Source organism: Copadichromis virginalis, linkage group LG15, assembly GCF_057382275.1.
Source record: "Copadichromis virginalis isolate Kocher_CV1m ecotype Utaka linkage group LG15, C_Virginalis_male_GT1.1, whole genome shotgun sequence".
NCBI classification, from domain to species: Eukaryota; Metazoa; Chordata; class Actinopteri; order Cichliformes; family Cichlidae; genus Copadichromis; species Copadichromis virginalis.
The window spans coordinates 23,144,117-23,162,496 of NC_140632.1; the positions used below are offsets into that span (position 1 = coordinate 23,144,117).

The window sequence follows — 18,380 nt, forward strand, 5'->3', positions numbered from 1 at the left end:
AAGGTATAAAACTTGCATACAGAAAAGTGATTTGTTACAAGTACGTGATTCAAAATACTGAGCTGCCTTTTGTCTTTTTCTTAATCCTAACAGCTGAGTATTCAATAAAAATGAGCACTGGTGACCTCTGTATGGACTGTAAAGACATCTGCCTCATCATGATTAGTCAGAAAAATCTTCTTAGGTATTAAAAAAAGAAGACTTATCCCTTTACAGCCTATTCTTTGGGCTTAATTTGTGCCTGCGAGAGTCGGGCCAAGAGCCTGAGCCTGGTAAACCCATCACGGGCTAACGACTCAGGCTGCATTGCTGTAATTGGACATCAACTTTCATAATTCTTGCTCTGAGTTTTATAGCCTGGTGTGAAGTGGGATTTGTCCCTCGTTAGTTGTGTTTTAAAGCCTTTTTCACGCAGTTTTTCTGACACCAACAACTTCAGTATTTATTTCTTTTGTTAGTTGCTGAGAGGAGAAATGCTTTTTTAAAAATCCTATTAGATTACTTCATGTATTCGGCGCAATGTTTTATTTTAGTTTTAAAATTTTTACGAGTTTTTTGCCTTTATTCCAAATTATTTATAGATTTTTTTTCAAAGTTTATTGTTTGTCTGTGACTTCATGTGCGATTGCAGTTCTAATAAATTACTGCAATGTGCAGCACCTTTTTGAAAGCGGTGCATTTTTTTTTGCCAATTTCTGTTTTTAGAGAACATTTCCAGCATTTTAGAACTGCATAAAGTTCGTTTACTCCCACACAACTGAAAAGATTTCCACCATACAGCGATGACAAAACGCAGGACACGTTGGAAATGAAAGTTCAGATTGACCAGAGCTTTAGAAAGTTTTTTTTTTTCTGCATGAGATAAGAAAGCTCTTTTAAGCGACTTTGCATCCATCTTTGTGAACACGAGTCAGCTGATGAATAAAAGCAGAAGCCAAAAAAGAAAGAAGCAGAAAATCTTTGGCAGAAGTCATAACATTAAGAATTATCTTCTGGTTTTGACTCAAAGCAGATGAACTGCTTAATCACACTGTTACAGCAAACGTTGCCCCTCCTTTTAACATAAATATTTAACTGTTGTTAAAACCGTACTTTAGCTTTTTCATCCTTGTGTTCAGTATTTTCCCAAATAAATGTATCAGTTCCCCAAAAAATGAGCGTATGAGGTATTGTTTCAGCACAACAGATGTTGCAGGTGCAAAATTTATCACCAGCTAAACTAACTAAAGTTTATGCCTGGGGTAATCTAACCATGTCAAACTAATGTGTTTTAAAAAATTGAATAAAATATGTCTCCTTCTTAGTCTCAGAGTGTCAGATACTGTTGTTCAGTCAAAGTGGCGGCTCAAAGATACACATACTCGTTGGCAATTGTGCCGTGATGAACCGCATTTAAGGGCTGTCACTCCAAACTAGTCACGTATGAATGGTTGGAAAAGACCTCTGGGGGTCACATGAAAAACACTGGATGATCATCATTTTTCACCATCCAGGGTTATGATAAGAAGAGACAAATCTTAAATCTTAAACCTTTAACCAATATGTGTAGTTTTTGGTGTGTTCTGGCTCAAGACTGTCACGCTCCTTTTATTCTAGTAAGAACTTTGGGCTGTTTCCCCCAGAAAGACATCTGATGACCCTCCCTGTGCTCTTAATGACATGTTTTGACACCTCACTACATATCAATAAACACGCGATTTGACAAGAATTATAATAGGCTCTGGGGTTTTCCAAGGGTAGCCCTGGTAAGCTAACCCTCACTAACTTCTGATGCACACCTTGTCATTTGGTGCAGGAAGCAGACGTGAAATACAAGAGTAAACGCTCAGTTCAGAAAGGAAGAACGAGTTAACCTGAGCAGGCGTCCAAGGGGAAAAGAATAAAAAATGGACATTTAGCATCCAGTACCACCATGGCTGCACCAACAATTAAGGATTCTTAGCTTGCGTGTGTGCATGTATGTGAGACACCGCCAGCATCTGATACTGTGAGAGGACTGCATCTTGTCGGGTGCATAAAGTTTTTAATTGTTTTATTTTATATTGTTCTCATGTTGGCGGAATATTTTCAGATAGATTCACGATAAAGCTGAGTAAAGAGACATATTAAGAATGTTTCAGTACAGCAGATATATTCTCACTATTTACAGGAACCTGGTATGGAGGTAGAATATATTTACAGAGGATGAAAAGGGGCCCACAGCACCTTGAGGCTCCTAAATAGGTTAATATGGCCACATGAAACTTTTTTGGTTAAAGAAAATGTATCTATAGCACAAAGTATGCAAAGAAACATGAAATCTTTAATCTACTCTGGCTTTATATCATAAATTGGCTTGCATGTCTGCGTCTATTTGAGAAGGCTGGCATCTTTTGCTGAGCAGTCAAAGTTTATATGTTCTATTTATATTCCTGAAAGTTACTCAAATCTAGCGACGAAGCAGAGAAAATGTTTTGTTTATTATTGTGTTGTCATTAAACTCACATCTGGCTTATTTTCCACATAGAAAACTAAGGGATTTTTTTTCAAGTGTACATTCAATGGTCAAATAAAGCCTGTACGAGGGAGTTAAAGCTAACCCCTGTAGAGAGAGACATTCCCACAGTGTCATAATGTTTTATAGCCTACAGTAGAGCCAGTAAGACCAAGGTTACCGAATGGAACAGACGGTGCAGACACACACAACATTCAAATATACCCCTTCTCTCTCTCGCTTTCACACACACACACACACACACACACACACACACACACACACACACACACATATATACAGGGAGGGGAGTTATTAAATGCAGCAGACAGTGAAGTAATTCTCTGGTGTCCCCAAAGGACACTTAAGAGGAATAAGTGGATGAAAGCACACAAACAGAGTGCACAGGAAAGACAAACATATGCACACATACACTCACACAAACAGGCACACAAACAGACTATACCTTAAAAAAAAGAAAGAAACCTGAAATCTTTCTCTATGACAGAAATCCATTAAGTGCAAATTTTGGCCGAAGAACCAGATCTTTTACTGGCTTTACGTTTCGCCGTCAGTCGAACGTTTCAGAAGTTTTGAAAGTGAATCTGCTTTTATGATCTTACCGTGTGCCCTGAATAAAATAGAATAAAACGAAATAATCATCATAATTCATTTTTGGTAACTGGACACAGCTGTGCAAACGTCTCGGCTCAGACGAGCACTCAGAGGTATTTCCCAGTCCGCGGTGCAGTTGAAAGACAAATTTCCCCTCGCTGCTGCAGATGGATTGTTTGATGTACCTGATATTTGACCTCCTTTAACACATGAGGCCCTGAACTACACATTATCCACTTCTCCAGCCACTGCAGACACAACAGGAAACTATACAATCCTCCAGCAGCTTTTGCTACTCCTCCACAAGGATTTATTCGTTTTTTTCTTTAGTACAAAAAAACTGAACTAAATGCGATGCTTCTGCGGCAGAGCAAAAACAGACAGAATTTACCAGAATTTGACTGGTGGTTGGTGGTAACTTCCCTCCATGACTGACAGACTCAGGCAGACATGCACTGATCCCACTGCCAAGTGTCCACTCTTTCACTCATGTGGGATAGAAAATCACGACTGACAGCGATGCTTAAAAAAAAGAAATCTTGTAAAAGAATAAGTGGGACTGGCTGAAGGAATGTGGTTATCTTTTTTTTAGAAAAGATGATGAACAACAAAGCCAGAAGTGGAACGCTCCAGTGGTTCCCGTTTTAGCTTAAAACAAAGAAAGGTTGCATCTGTATGGAGGTTACGACCAGGTCAACAGAATTCACAGGGATAATAAAAGACAGCAGGCTTGTTTTCTGCTTACATTAATCATGGTAATCATCGTGAGACACAAAGTAATCTGTTGCAGCTTACTACAAACACACGATGATCAGCTGTGGCAATAACCCCCGTGGAATACGCCACCAGCTGCTTCACAGCGTGCTTCGAAAGCATCCCAGAAGCGGCTCTCCGCTCTCCATTTTTGACAGAAGCTGCGTCAAGATGTGCAGAGCTGATGAGCAGAGACAGGCGTGGCAATGATATTTATTTTCAAAATAAAAGACTTTGTTTATGCCAAATGTGTGATTTGGGATTGTGCAAAAGACAGATGAACATGTGTACAGGTGTATTCCTCAGAGTAAAACTGATAATGCCTGACAATATGTTGGTGCCCCTAAGCTGCCAGAACACCTCTGACCCATCAGATCTGTTAGACGTCACTGGGACCTCTGTGGATTGTGTTTTTCACTGGAATCATTCGAGCGAATGCTCAGCTTGTGGGATTGTGGTAGTGTACAGGCCAAATCAGTGCCTTGAGTCATTCCTGAGCATTTTTTTGAAGGGTGTGGGTGTATTGTCCTTCTGGTGTCCATCGTGTCACCAGGGGTTATTGGTGGCATGCAGTGGTTGGGTAATGAATGGGACTAACCTCAGCTTTGAGGCAAGCAATTGGAAATGACTGCAAATGGAAATTAAAAATTCCGCGGAGTGACATATGACAAGGTGTAAAATATAGCACTATATGAACCATCCCAGCAGGGGTGATGGGATTTAAACATGAATGAATGGTTACTGCAGCCTCTGATCCCTATGATGCATCTGAGCAGAGGAAACCTCATTTCAGTCTTATTTAACCAGAACCTCTGTGTCAGCAAGCATCTGTGTCTCTGACTTTGACCTCTGACCTCTTTGTGGTGAAGGACAAAGATCTTCAATAACCATGAATAGAGTGTCCAATGAAGATTGGAATACATGTTTCATATATTTTTTAATATAAAACTGGATTGGTGTCTTCCTCTGTGTGTGTGTTAGCATTGTGCTGTATGTGTGTATCCGTTTACTGTTTCACCAGCCTTTAATTGTCCCGCTGGGAAAAATAAATTGTGATGAAGTGAACTGAATCACAGCCAACCGTAGAGGGCTGTCTGGCAGTTATATTATAGCAGTACATTATTTATCTTTATACTGTATACATAAGCATAAATAACAACTGTGGCAGGACAAAATTATGATATTACAAGTAAAACTCACTTTCATGGCTTCATTGTTAACAATTGTTTCTGCTATTGTGTTAACAAAGTGCCTGTTTTGCAAAAATGTAAAAAACCTAATCGCTGCACTGTTTCTTTCCTCCAGCTATAAATCCAATGAGGACTACGTCTACGTCCGTGGTCGTGGACGAGGGAAATACATCTGCGAAGAGTGTGGCATCCGCTGCAAGAAGCCCAGCATGCTGAAGAAACACATCCGAACGCACACCGACATCCGACCCTACGTCTGCAAGTTCTGCAACTTTGCATTCAAGACGAAAGGTAGGGCTTCTTTTATATTGTGTTTTGCAGCATGCTATGAGCAAGCCTGGCTACAGTCACTGTGCAACTGCAACCGTCCTTGCAACCCGCCTCCGCCCTAGGTGCTTTTTCGTATCTGTTGTCGCTGATGTCTGCTCTGATCGGGTTTTGCTTCTTTTGCATTTATAGTGTCGAATATAAGTTAGTGGAGAGGAAATGAATCTTATTTTGACTACAGCGCTACTGACTGAACTATGTTTATCTCTGTATGCAAGTAATGCAGTGACTTATTAAGGCCGGGGTTTGATTTATTTTATAACTGCAGTAACCACTGGATATTGTAGACCTCCATAAATATCTTCTAAACTTTCTCCTTGACCATCACAGTAAACCTTGTAAACATTTTTCCAGGTGTTAGCAGCTTTTTACGGCAGACTTTTAGTAGGAAAACTCTTAAGGGGCAGCACTAAGTGGTTAAATGAATGAATAAAACATGCAGAAAGGCTGTTTTTCTGTAGCTGTGGTCAGCAGGAACCTCCATCATATCAGAGGTTAAAGATGCTGACTACCCGATATGTGATCTTTAATAAAAAGCCATTATCCACGGGATAGATTTTCAAATTCATATGTAAAGTATGCGTATCTTTGGATTCTATACATTCTGCCAACTGAAGCAGAGTCCAGACAGGTTGAGTAATTTTGTTATTAAATTAAATTTGTTATAAATTATATATTATTTATAAATTGCAATCTTGCGGTCTCACTCTTTCATCCGCTTCTATTTCCATTTCATCCTTTCTTTTACAGTCTTGTGTTGATGCAGCCCAACAAGCTGTGGTTTCCAGTAAGACTAGTCGAAGGGTCATTAAATGGTGTTTGTGCTTGTGTGTGCGCATTTTGCAGGAAACCTGACGAAGCACATGAAGTCTAAGGCTCATATGAAAAAGTGTCTGGAGTTGGGAGTCTCCATGTCTTCCGTTGAGGACACTGAGGCAGACGAAGGAGGTAGGAGACAAACACACTCATGCATTTACACATACACACACAAACACACACACACATACACACACACACACTTCTTGAGCTGGACTACATCCTGCTGTCTTATTGAGTGCAGCCTGCAGAGCTCTTGGCTCGGTGTAGCTGTGCAGAGACAATTAGTGTAATGGAAAGCAGAGCTTATCCTGACAGCCAGCATCCATGTCAAACAACCACACCTGACACACAAGCTGACTAAAAAAAATATTTTAAAAACACCTCTTATGGCCTTGAAATACTCCAGGAACAATTTAAAGCTACAGCTTAGAAAAAGAAACAAATATTAGCCAGTCAACCTCGGTGACGAGGTTCATGAGGATACGCCAAGGAATACGCCGTGCTATTAATCTGCTGATGTGGAAATAATCTGAAAATTATTACTGGCGAACTTGTCGTGGGCTGATATTGACGAATGAATATGATTTTCCATGAAATATTCATCAGCTGTCTCTCGGGGCTGTGGTCTCGATTTCCCGTTAATCTCCTGATGACTTGATAATGAAGCTGGAAATTAGTGGGATTATTTTTATAATCTATGGAGTTTTCACCATTCGCAGTTATTACTTTCAGCTGATCTTTGCTACACTTTGTTCTTTAAACATCTGAATGGACAGCATCTTGGTATCTAGTTTGCTCTTGTAATGGATCCACTGATTCTCTATACCTCTCTATAGCCGTTAACTAATTATTTAAGCAACCAAATAAACAACAAATAAAAAATCAAGTATAAAGCATTTATTGTCATATCTGACTGACATACCAGCGAGAGCATCTCTCAACCAATCACTTCAGATTTCTATGAAAAAATGTTTTACGAATAAAAAGTGTAGGTTTTCTTTGCATAATTTTTGTAAAAGCGGATGAACTGAGCCCTTACCATCATATTTAACCAGAATGGGACTGGTAGCTGGTGGTAACGCCCCACCATGTAGACCACCAAATTAAATGTAACTATGTTTTGGCATGCCATTTAATTGGGATATGATCCCACATATACACAGGGGGTTTTTGGGGAAAGGGAGCACTACAGAAATCCAGTGAGTGAGTCACTGAGACATAAACACTGGTGGTTTGTGAGAAACTGTTGTATATAAGACTAACTGGAAAAGTAGTCCAATGTTAGTGCAACTGATTTCCGCTGAAATAGTTGCTTAAATACGATTTATTAACTACTTCTTCCTTGTGCTGCATATGGGGGGAAAATAAAATGCTGATGGAATTTCTTTCTTTTTCTTTTTCTTTTTTTTTTTTAGATCAATTTCATATTTTTCGATCTCTCTCTGGACAGATAAGAAGCTCTGAACAACAAAAACATGCCTCTGTTTCAACTTGGACTCTTTTGAAAGTCACAAAAAGCAAACAAACTTTTTAATTCCCAGAATTAACGTTTTTCAGCCAATCGTCTGGCTGCATTTTAAAGCGTTGGTTACCTGCCAGCAGTAACTTTGCTGCTACTATACAATAAGACCCTGCCAACATTTGGCTGTAGTCCATCCTGTGGGAAAAACCAAAGTGTTGAGGGTTTAAATAACTTTCTTTTTATTGTGTTTTATTGTTTTGAGCTGGTGGGAATGAGATTTTATTTGGTGTTTTGTTTTACACCTAAACTCTGTCACCTATTAATACAAACCATTTCTCTCTCCACTCATTCTTCTGTTCTTCATTGTCCTTTTCGTCTCCTTCTACCTTATTGTTTCCCCCTCCTGTTCCTTTTACTTTATCCTTTCTTTGTCTTCTTCCTGTTTCTCTCCTTCCTTCTTTCTACTCCTTCTGCTTTCTTTTCTTCTTCCTCTGCCTCCTCTGTATGTTTCTTCCCACTCTTTTTGTTTCTGCTTTTTCTCCCTCATCTCCTTTATACATTATCGTTGTTGTTTCTCGTCCATTTTCCCCTTTTTTCTTCCTCTTCCTGTCCTTTCGTCCTTATCCCTGTGTCTGTATTCTGTCTCTTATCTTTCCTTCCATTCTTCTTCTTCTTGCCTTACTACTTCACCTTCAATTATTTTTCCTTATCTCTTTTTCATACCTGTTTTTCACTCTTCATCTCCTGCTTATAATATTTTTTCACATCTTCTTCCACTTCCTCTTTTTCCTTCTCTCTCTTGCTGCTTTCTCCTCTTCTTCAAGATGTCGGAGATGAAGGCCAGAGGTCTTCAGAGAAGAATTCCAGAGGCGAGATGGCAGATCACCAGTTTTCAGATGCTGATGACTCAGAGGGTGGTGAAGAAGATGGTGATGAGGTGGATGATGAAGACGACGACGAAGAAGACTATGATGGTGACTCCACCCCAAAGACTCGCTCTCGCTCGACCAGCCCGCAGCCTTATGGCCTGCCCTCCCTTTCTGTCACAGCTGTGGCCGCCTCCCAACCTGTTCCTCACTTCTCTTACCATTCAGCGTCCGACCTCCTGGGAAACACCAGCAGGCCGCCTCTGTTTGGCTATTTCACCACCGTGCCGAGTATCCAGATCACACCGCAGGCTCCGCCTACCGACCTGGCCAGGCGGGAGCACAGTCAGTCAGAGTACCAGAGAGGCCAGCAGCGGTCGCAGGGTAGCAGGTTGCTGGTTCCACCCTCCTCCTCCTCCTCCATGGATGAAGACCTTCCCGTCCCCTCCCCAGATCTCTCCTCCCCCTCATCACGACTTTCCTCACCCGGTTTGGACAACTCTGGCTGCCCATCCCCCATTTCCCCATCCTCCTCACCCTCAGCCCGCCGTTACCTCTCCCCACGTCGTGACCTCTCACCCCGCGCAGGACACCTGTCACCCCGGCGGGACATTTCTCCTCTGCGTCACATCTCCCCTAAGAGAGACCTGGGAGCAGCAGGGGGATACAGGCGAGACCTTTCACCAAGAAGGGGACACCTGTCACTGCTTTCTCCCTTGTCTCGGCCCACGTCACCATCGGGAAGAGATTACAAGCGAGACCTTTCACCACGAGGCCGCCACAGGGGGATGATCCGGCCTGTGTCTCCTCGCAGAGGACTTCACCAACACCTTCACCACCAAAGGTAAGCTCAAATTCTGAATGATTTCAGCCACTTTGTTACTTAATGGTTAATGGTTTTAGCAAGTTCCAGGTCCGAAGAAGAACCTTTTCCATTTAATCCAGTACCCCTAACTGATTCACTTAAATAGCTTAACAGCAAACCTCAGTTCAACTTAAAACTACTCAGTATCATTAACAGATAAACAGATGCACATTTTACACTTGATTAAGGTATAATGTGATATTTGTCCGTATTTGTGACCACCAGCCAGCAGAGCGGGGCGCGGGGCCTGAGGCTGAGTCATCAGACTGGTGCGCTGGGTCAGGGAGAGTTCAGCGCTCTGGGACGTCACACAGCCAGCACAGAAATGGAGACGGTAAGATTTTGTTCATGATTATGCTTCAATGTTTAAATATTTTAGTTCCACACTGACGCTGATTGGTGCATGGGACAGACAATGGTTTAACTTTAAAGAATAACATGGACACATGAGGGAAATTGGCCAGGAAAGGGACATAAGCAGTCTGATAGTTAGACTGTGAGCTTGAACCTAATGCATATTTTGGAAGCAGGGTTAACAATTATATCAGATGAATTCATGAACGAGCATCTCTAGCACATATTTTGAAATTCTGGATCCTTTATTTAACTTATTTATATTACAACAAACGAGATCTCGAGAGTAATACTGTAAGTGTTGATGAAAAATTACCTCTAGGTTATGAACATTGATGTGAGATGTGAAATTCTGAAATGTTGCTGCAAGCCAATTTGCAACCCAAATCCACCTCCTTTTCCTCTCAGTTGTCAACAGTAGTTCTCTACTGTTCTTGTTGCTGCTCATGTCAGAAGATATCTTCTCTCTCTTTTTAACAATAAATGTTCATAACTAGAAGGTTAGCTTGTTTCACAGGTTCTTTGGCTCAGATTTCTCTGTAAGTTTGCTTATGAAAATTATTAGTCTGGGAGGAAAATTTTGATCAGTTTTGTTCACAGAAATGGACTTCTCCTCACTTTCAGTAAATGCATGCTTGTGGTTTTGTTAAAAACATTTGCCTCTCTAAAGTCTACCGTTGAGGTAGAGCTTTTGAGTATGCGGACTGTGGTTTCGATGTGAAAAACCCGAAGCGCAACTTAGGAATATAGAAGAAAAGGACAGAAAGAGGGAGCCAAGAAAGAAAGAACCTGACAGAGACGAAGCCGTCTGGCAGACAGAAGAAACATTCAGGGAGGATGAGGGAATAAAGAGCGAGTCAGATAGACTGAGAGGGTTGGAGAGACGGATGATTGAAGATAGGGCTGCTGGGTTTTGGTGGTAATGGGATCTTGGCTGGCTGGTGCGGTTAATAGCGCGGCTGTTTTTCTTCTTAAGAGCTCTACTTCAAACTCCAGCTCCTGCTGCTGGTCCCACTTAAACAAAGCGTGAAGCAGAGAGCGACTCTGCTTGGATAACTGACTGCTCTTCAAATAACTGATTAATGCTTTAACAACCATTTTTCATACACAAGAAATCTGAGCGAGCCTTCATTCTTTGGATTTCTTTGTTCTCGTACCAACACCTGTTGTCCAGCACCGTCGCGCATTTCATCAGGGTTCATTTGTTTATTTTGTTACATAAGATTTGGATTTACATTGAAAAACCTCCTGTGTGTGTTTATTGTAAGAAGAATTGTCCAATAATCATGTGTGTTTATGTTGAGGGCATTTGCTGCCTGTCAAAATGTAGAAGAAATTTTCAAGTAAACTCAGCAGTTTGTGATTATATCCAGCAGCATGTTTTCATCTTCATCTTCTCTTCCAGGAGCATCCAGGTTCACCGTCATCAGTGGATCAGGGTAGCCGTGGTAACCAGTCTAGTCCACCCCACCAAGTCCTCTTCAGTCACCTTCCCCTACATTCTCAACTACAGGTATCTTTTCTATTTTTTTTCTTATAATACAGATTTTGATTGTTTCACAAAAACTGTATGTAAAAGATGGACCTAACCACCATGATGTCACCATCCTGTTTTAAAGCTTCAGCTTGAACCTTTAGCATTTTTTGGTTTTCCAAAGCCAGCTGTCACGAGCAAGAGGTGGATAGCAAAGTAGCCACGCATTAATCGTACTATGCTTTATTGTTCATTTGATCGCTTACAAAATGAACATCATGTTCTATTAAAGACATGAAACTAGCTACTGAGGCTATAAACTCACCAGGAAAGTATTTCCTGCGGTGAGATGTATGGTAATTTTTTCTTGTTTGCAACCAGAATAATCGCCCCCTGCTGGAAATTTGAAAGAATGAAAGTTTAAGACATTTTCATGTTTTGCATGTCCTTAGTTAAGTAATATTTTATATATTTCATTTATTACTTGACTTAATTTGAGAAAAAAAAGCATATGTTGTAAAAGTGCTCTATTGTTAAATTATTATTCCCATAATTATAAAGCCATTTTATTCAAAAAGTGTGTATGTAATAATGCTACTTCTGCTAATTAAGTAGAGTTTTGTTATGTGATAAATAAAGGTTAAAGAAGATGATAACAATCGATCTTATCTAAGAAAACAGGTTTTTGTCATTTACAAACAACTTTTCTTCTTCTTTTAAAGATTTTTTTCTCCAAAACTGCAAAAGAGCATAAATGTTACTCACTTCAGAGTAAACAAGGACTGTTTTCAGTGGCATAAGTGCTCCAGTGGAGTATTTAGTTCAGTATAAATGGGATCAGACATTTAACACGTGAGTGAATTAAACGTTTCTCTTTCAGGTGCGCTCGCCTTACCCAATGATCCCCATCGGTGGAATCCAGATTGTACACTCTGTTCCTGCGTCCGTTAACACCCCTCTGGCCCAGCAGGGGGCTTTGCAAGCTGCTCGGATGTCATTGCAGAAGAGCATATCGGAGGACTCCATCACCAGCGAGGCACATTTCACCTCCTTTTCAGAGAGGGGCGGGCATGGAGCAGTAGTGGGAGAAACAGTGAGGGATTCAGTATCACCTCTCCGCTCCTCACAGGAGAAGGAAGGAGAAGGAGGCGTGAGGCAGGAGCAGGAGCAGGAAGAGGGAATCCAGACGTGCACGAAGGCCATCGCCTCCCTCTACATTGACTCCAAGGAGTTTGCTGAGAGAGGAGGAGGTGGAGGCAGAGTGGATGACGGGAAAGACGGAAGCAGAGCGCCTTCCTCCTCTTCCTCTCCTTCAGCTTTGTCCCCAGACTCCCATCAACACCATTCGCCATCTCCCCACCCATCACCATCTCCTCCTCAAGGTCCTGGTATTCAGCACTTTAGCAGCCTGGAACTCAGGCCTCCCCACTCATCAGTCCCAGCCTCTCCTCACTCGCCCTCTTCCTCCTCATCCCCTTACCCTCCAAGCCCCGGATCTGACAGCCTGCAGCCTCCAATGGCATCCAAACTTCTCAAGCTGGAGAGAGACAGAGAGGCAGAAAGCACAAAGAGAAGCAAAGACGTGTCGTAGTGCTGCAGAGGAGGACCAAGGGGAGGAGGAGAAATGATGGATGTCTCCTTTTTTTTGTTTGTTTGTTTTCGGATAATAGGAAGGGATGAAGTGCAACAGGAGAGAGAAAAACTGACTTTTGCACACTTTACATACAATTTCTTCTCCCATTTTCTCTCTCTTACACACATAAAAACAATGCATACAAAGAAAAATGAAAGACTCAAACGGACCTCTTAATGTTCGTGTACAGCATGCCTGTTTTAAACGGGGCCTGCTCTCAGAGACTTTCTTATTTAAAGACTTTAAAGAGCATACACATGTACGGTAACTCCCACCAACGTGAGCCCGACCAAAATCTGCTAAAAACAAAACAAAACAAAGGACTCTAGTTAAACGGTACGACGAAGAAAAACAAAAAACCATCGGACAGCTACGTGTGTGCCTTTTCTTTAATCTCTCTATCTCTCTCTCTTTTTGTTTTGCTTATGTTCTTATAAGCAAACAAAGCAGGAAAGTAAATGTAAATAAAGTACAATACTATCACGTATCAGCTTTGTAATAAATGCAGCCCCCTCCCTCATCCTCCTCCCCCTTTCATCCCTGTTTTTTCTTTCTCTCTCTCTCTTTTTTTTGGACACCTTAAACTTAAAAGTCTCGACAAACGATGTGAAGTTATGGATATGACTATTACGTACGGTTGCACTAAAACATATTTTTATATGAGTGAAATTTAAAAAAATTGCTTTTTTGTGTACAGCAGCAATCCTATAATACTATTTATTATTATTGTTACCATGTTTCATAAATTGTACATTTTTTCTTAAATGTCGTGGATGCCTTTTTCTATGTAAAGCATGGGTTTTTTGCTATCGCTTACATTAGGGCGAGGATATGCACACTGTAATATGGCTTTTTATGTTAGACCTATTTATATACGTCTAAGTGAGCCCCCTCTACTTGGAGGTATATACACATAGAAGATTTACCAGAATATTTACCCAGCATATTAATACATACAGTGTATAGAATCTATCAACCTGTCTGTCTATCTATCTATCTATCATCTATCTATCTATCTATCTATCTGCACTTAACATGTAGAATGACATTCACATTAAGGTTATGGTAGTTTGCTTGTACATTTTCTCTGCTGCTCTTTGCCTGCCCCCTGCTTGTGATGTTTCCTCTTTTTTATCTTAACTTTTGTGGTATTATGTCTTGTTTTTCTTTTGATTTTTAGAAGGCACAGATTTGCGCTCAGCATTAAGTGAATGCCTTCTTGCACCTTGGCTTTTTTTTTCTTCTTCTTTTTTTGTGCTTAAATGTTGGTTTTAACTCTGCCCCGCCTCTCTCCATACACCACCGCACTCCTCCCGCCCAACCGATGCATCCATCTGCAACCAAGATTAACATCAGGCAGAGGCAAAGGTAGCTCCACATTCTTGAATGAATGCCAGATATGTAAACGGGAAAAACATTCCAGTCCATGTAAATACCCAGTCATCTCCCCCTAAACTCACACATACACACATTTTTTGTCATGGATGCACATTTTTTGGGCAATGGCAATCAACCCACTGAAATTCTTACTGAATGGATTTATTTCGAGGGGGACACACATGCAAACACATGCATCAAACTTTCTGACAAATGCACCTTATATTTCTTCTGTGGACGTCCCGGGATTCATCGGTTTTTCTTTCCTTTTCTTTTGCAGCGAACTTTGAAAGAAGTGGTTAGGGGGAGAACTGCTCTGCGCTCTTAACCCTAAACTGTCTGAGAATATTAAGAATACATACAACAGTTGTGATTTTAAGGCTTTCTGCACTGCTTTTTTGGCCCGCCTGTGGTCCCTCTTCATCTCCTGGATATCCCTTTTGTAGCTAAGCAATATTTAGCCAAAACTCTGCTCACCAGCAGGGATTGTATTTGTTGCAAGGCAACAACAGCATACTTAAAAATCCTAAAATCAGGAGAAGAAGGGAGCGGTTGGGACAACAACTCTTTACTCTTGTTGACAGTTTCGGGCCGAGTCGGGCAGGCTGCAATGTGAGTGTGTATCTCTGTATTCTGTACCAGTGTGTATTCGACCAGTATATCCTCTTCTTACAATGTTTTTTCTATTTCGATCCTCTGTTATGTACACTTATCCTGATGACAATGATGTCTTTAAAAACTCTTTCTCTCTTTCGAAGATATCAAAGCACAAGTCATTGTATAGAAATGACAACAATACATAAAAAGGACAAAAAAAAGAGGTAAACATACATATAAAAGGGTAACTTTTGTGATGGTGTTCTGTGGAATTAATACAAATATCATGTATGACCCCAGTTGCAACAAGGAATCGCAGTAGAAGTGGAAGAAATGGATTGTTGTTTTCAAATAAATATGAATAGTATAATTTTTTTTGTGTGCGTTCAGTTTGTCTTTAACAAGAAATTTTAATAAAATATTTATAAATGTGTCTACTTTGCGAAGTGTTGCTTATAGAAAAATATAGGAGGTAATTATTGCTGGACCTCTTGGCATCTTTTGCCTCTCTTGCCTGTTTTTTTCACTTGCTCGTTTGGGACCCACTTGCCTTTCCATATGCACACATGGAAAAACCAAGGGCAGGCAGAGGAGCAGCTAAAACTCCAAAGAAAGCAGATATCAGATATGCACACAAGCTAATGAGTGGGTTGTAAAGCTGCAACCCACAGTAGTTTACAACATGTTGTCTTGAAACTGTCATTTCAAGAGGTAGAGCAGGTCACCCACTAATCGGAAGGGTGGTAGTTGGATCCTTCACCCCAAGTTGCTATCTGATAACGACTGTAAATGTTGTTCAGTCTGACGTCACTAGCCGTGTCTGGGTCTAAACTCCGCTGCAGGTCCATATATCAAACGATCACTATGGCATTACTGAGAGTTGAAAAACTGTCTAAAGTCTTTCATCTTTAATAAAATGATCAGCGTTTTGCTCTACCAGGTGTAACAATTAAGTTTAACATCCAGGCATCCATGAAAACGGAATTTATGACATTTAACGGAGTTAGAAGTTAGCAGGGAGTTAGCTCGCTAGCTTCTATCTAAATACAATATAGCATGTCCTGACTGCAGGGTTTTGGAAACAAATTAAAACGTACAGCTCTGCTATCACTTCCAGCATAAATGTCATGGTCCTGGGCCGTGTTGGCCCAGTATTCTTAGTTCTCTTGTATTTTTGTATTCAGTTCCCTGTTTAGGTTCTGTTTCCTGAGTTGCCCTGTTATGTGGTTCCCTGTGTGCTTTCCCTTTGTGACTCTCACCCCCTGTGTGCCCCTCTATGTATTCATGAGCCCTTGTCCCCTTTCGTGTTTTATTCCATGTTTTCCCCAGCCTGTTATGTCTGTGTTCTCCCCGTGCTCTCTCCTCCTGTCTGAACCTCTGTACTTCCTGTTTTACTTTGACAGTCTCTCGTCAGTATGCGTCATGTTGTGTTCACTCCTGCCCTGTCTCGTTATGATTATCTGTGTCAGCTGTGTTCCCCGTGTGCTCCCACTTCCCTCGTTAACCCTCTGTGTATTTATGTCTGCGTCTCCCTCAGTTCTGTGTCGTAGTCTCCCTCATGCTGCGTGGATTTCCCTGTGTCTCTCCCCAAGTATTAGTTTATTGTGCCCAGTTTAAGTTTTGTATTTTCCTGTCATCTTGTCAGCAATAAAGCTGCCTTTTGAGTTCATCCCTTGAGTCCGTGAGTTTTGCGATTGGGTCCTCATCCTGCCTGCCACACAGCCGAACCATGACAGAAGACTACGACCACGACATGGACCCAGCAACTCACAACCCCTCCGCTGAGCTCCGGGAGGATTTAATCTACACGGTGGAATATCACTGTCAGGAGTGGGAAGTGCTGCCAGGAGACGAACACCGGATAGCATGTCCTGACTGCGGGGTTTTGGAAACAAATTAAAACGCACAGCTCTGTTATCACTTCCAACATAAATGAAGACAGAAAACTAAACAGCAGTGACGTTTGTAGGGTTACTGAAGTTTGGCTAGCTGGTATATAATGATGTGCTACGTGACCGCTAGCGACACAGCTATGTTAGCATAATATAAACAAGCTAACCTTTTTCCACTCGATAAAAGTTAACATGAGTGTTCTCGGTGGTCAGGAACAAATGTAATCGCATGGCAGGATGCTGTAAAAGAACCAAACTTCAGCCAGGAGAACAACGGGAGGTTAGTCATTCATATACTGCTGCATGGGCTGGGCTGTAGTTACATCCTAAGGTTTTAAAAACTGATCTTAAATAAATGATTAGCGGTAATAAAAGCCGAGGGAGGTCAACAGTGATCACTGACTATTTTAGGAGCTTTTTGAGATTAAATAGAAGAAAATACATAACATTAAACATGTTAACAACACAAAAGCCATATTAAACGCAGACTACTTTAGGCCCGGAAGTAGGATTCATCACGTCATCACTTAACGACCGGATAGGAGAATCCAGCCTCTTGAGTAGATTTTCCTGCAAGAATGTAAATCCCCTCCAGCACGAGCGTGAGCTGCCTGGTTGCTGCTTTGTGTGCTAGGTAGATTGACGAGGGAAGTAGTTGAATTTAGGCCCAGAGTGTTGTCATTTGGTGTAACAGTGAATACCTGCACATGTGAAAAATGACCTTCTCGCAGGCATGTGTCATCGTGCTTTTAACCTACAACATAATAACATCACATAATCTGTTGTCAACCATTTAAGAGATTGTTGACTTTGTATTTGAGCTAGTTTTGGTTTATGATTGTATTAGGATTCCTTATCATTTAGTTGTTGACATATTTATGTCTTTGGTGAAGTATTATGAAACACAAATATGGACATCTGTCACTAAGCTCACCAAGCTGCCATATGGAAAAACCATCATGTTCTTTTCAGGCACCCAGCAAGGGGCGCCATACTGTTTGAGAAAACCACTTACCCACAACTGCTGAGACCCATATGTAATTCCCAACAGTGGTGCTTCTGTCTTGGCTCTGCGCTCTCTCGAACACAGTTGGCAGTGTTGGCAGGTGGGGAGCCTGTGAGGGATCATGTCCTTGTCGCTGCCCTGGTGATTCCTAATGGCTGACAGCAGAGCACGAAGGGTGGATGTGTGGGAAATGCATGAACATGCTGACAATCCCCTCAGCGGCAGGTGGGGAGAAGCAGCTTGTAAATCCACATGTGTCAGAGCCTCCCCACATCAATGCCGACTGGGAGTCAGCTGTCAGTCGCATTAACTCCTCCCTGCCATTTTCCATCCATCTACCACATGCCTGCTGACTTTCTTTCCCATCCAGTTTCCCACTTTCCTTCCCTGCAGTGATGTCTGGATTTACCAAACCTACTTCCCATTCTCTCAGTATTCCTCAATATATGTACCAGGCCTTTTTTTCTCCCCGTTCATTCAACAAATGTGGTTCATCATTCATATTTAGAATATTCTTGCTATCCTGTAACCTCTACCTAAACCTTCATCATCACATATATGTTGGACTTCTAACTGTATGGTCCTCTTTCCTGTTGCCTCGTGGTGAGGAGTAACGATCATCCTCACAGTGTGTCTTTTGTCTTGTTTCCCTCTCTTCACGCCCAACCAGTCGCGGC

General features: G+C 41.4%; 1 protein-coding gene across 3 annotated transcripts in view; it reads left to right on the forward strand.

Annotated features, from left to right (window-relative positions):
- hivep2a (HIVEP zinc finger 2a) overlaps window positions 1-15,238 on the forward strand; it is a 123,469-nt gene extending 108,231 nt beyond the window's left edge. For all 3 annotated transcript variants that reach the window (XM_085432541.1, XM_085432542.1, XM_085432543.1), the window contains 6 exons: window positions 5,147-5,322; window positions 6,205-6,306; window positions 8,464-9,349; window positions 9,596-9,704; window positions 11,130-11,237; window positions 12,079-15,238. In XM_085432541.1, the coding sequence (XP_085288667.1) occupies window positions 5,147-5,322; window positions 6,205-6,306; window positions 8,464-9,349; window positions 9,596-9,704; window positions 11,130-11,237; window positions 12,079-12,789 (2,092 nt within the window). In that variant the 3' untranslated portion in view covers window positions 12,790-15,238. The remainder of the gene's footprint in view (window positions 1-5,146; window positions 5,323-6,204; window positions 6,307-8,463; window positions 9,350-9,595; window positions 9,705-11,129; window positions 11,238-12,078) is intronic.
- Window positions 15,239-18,380: the final 3,142 nt, after the last annotated feature.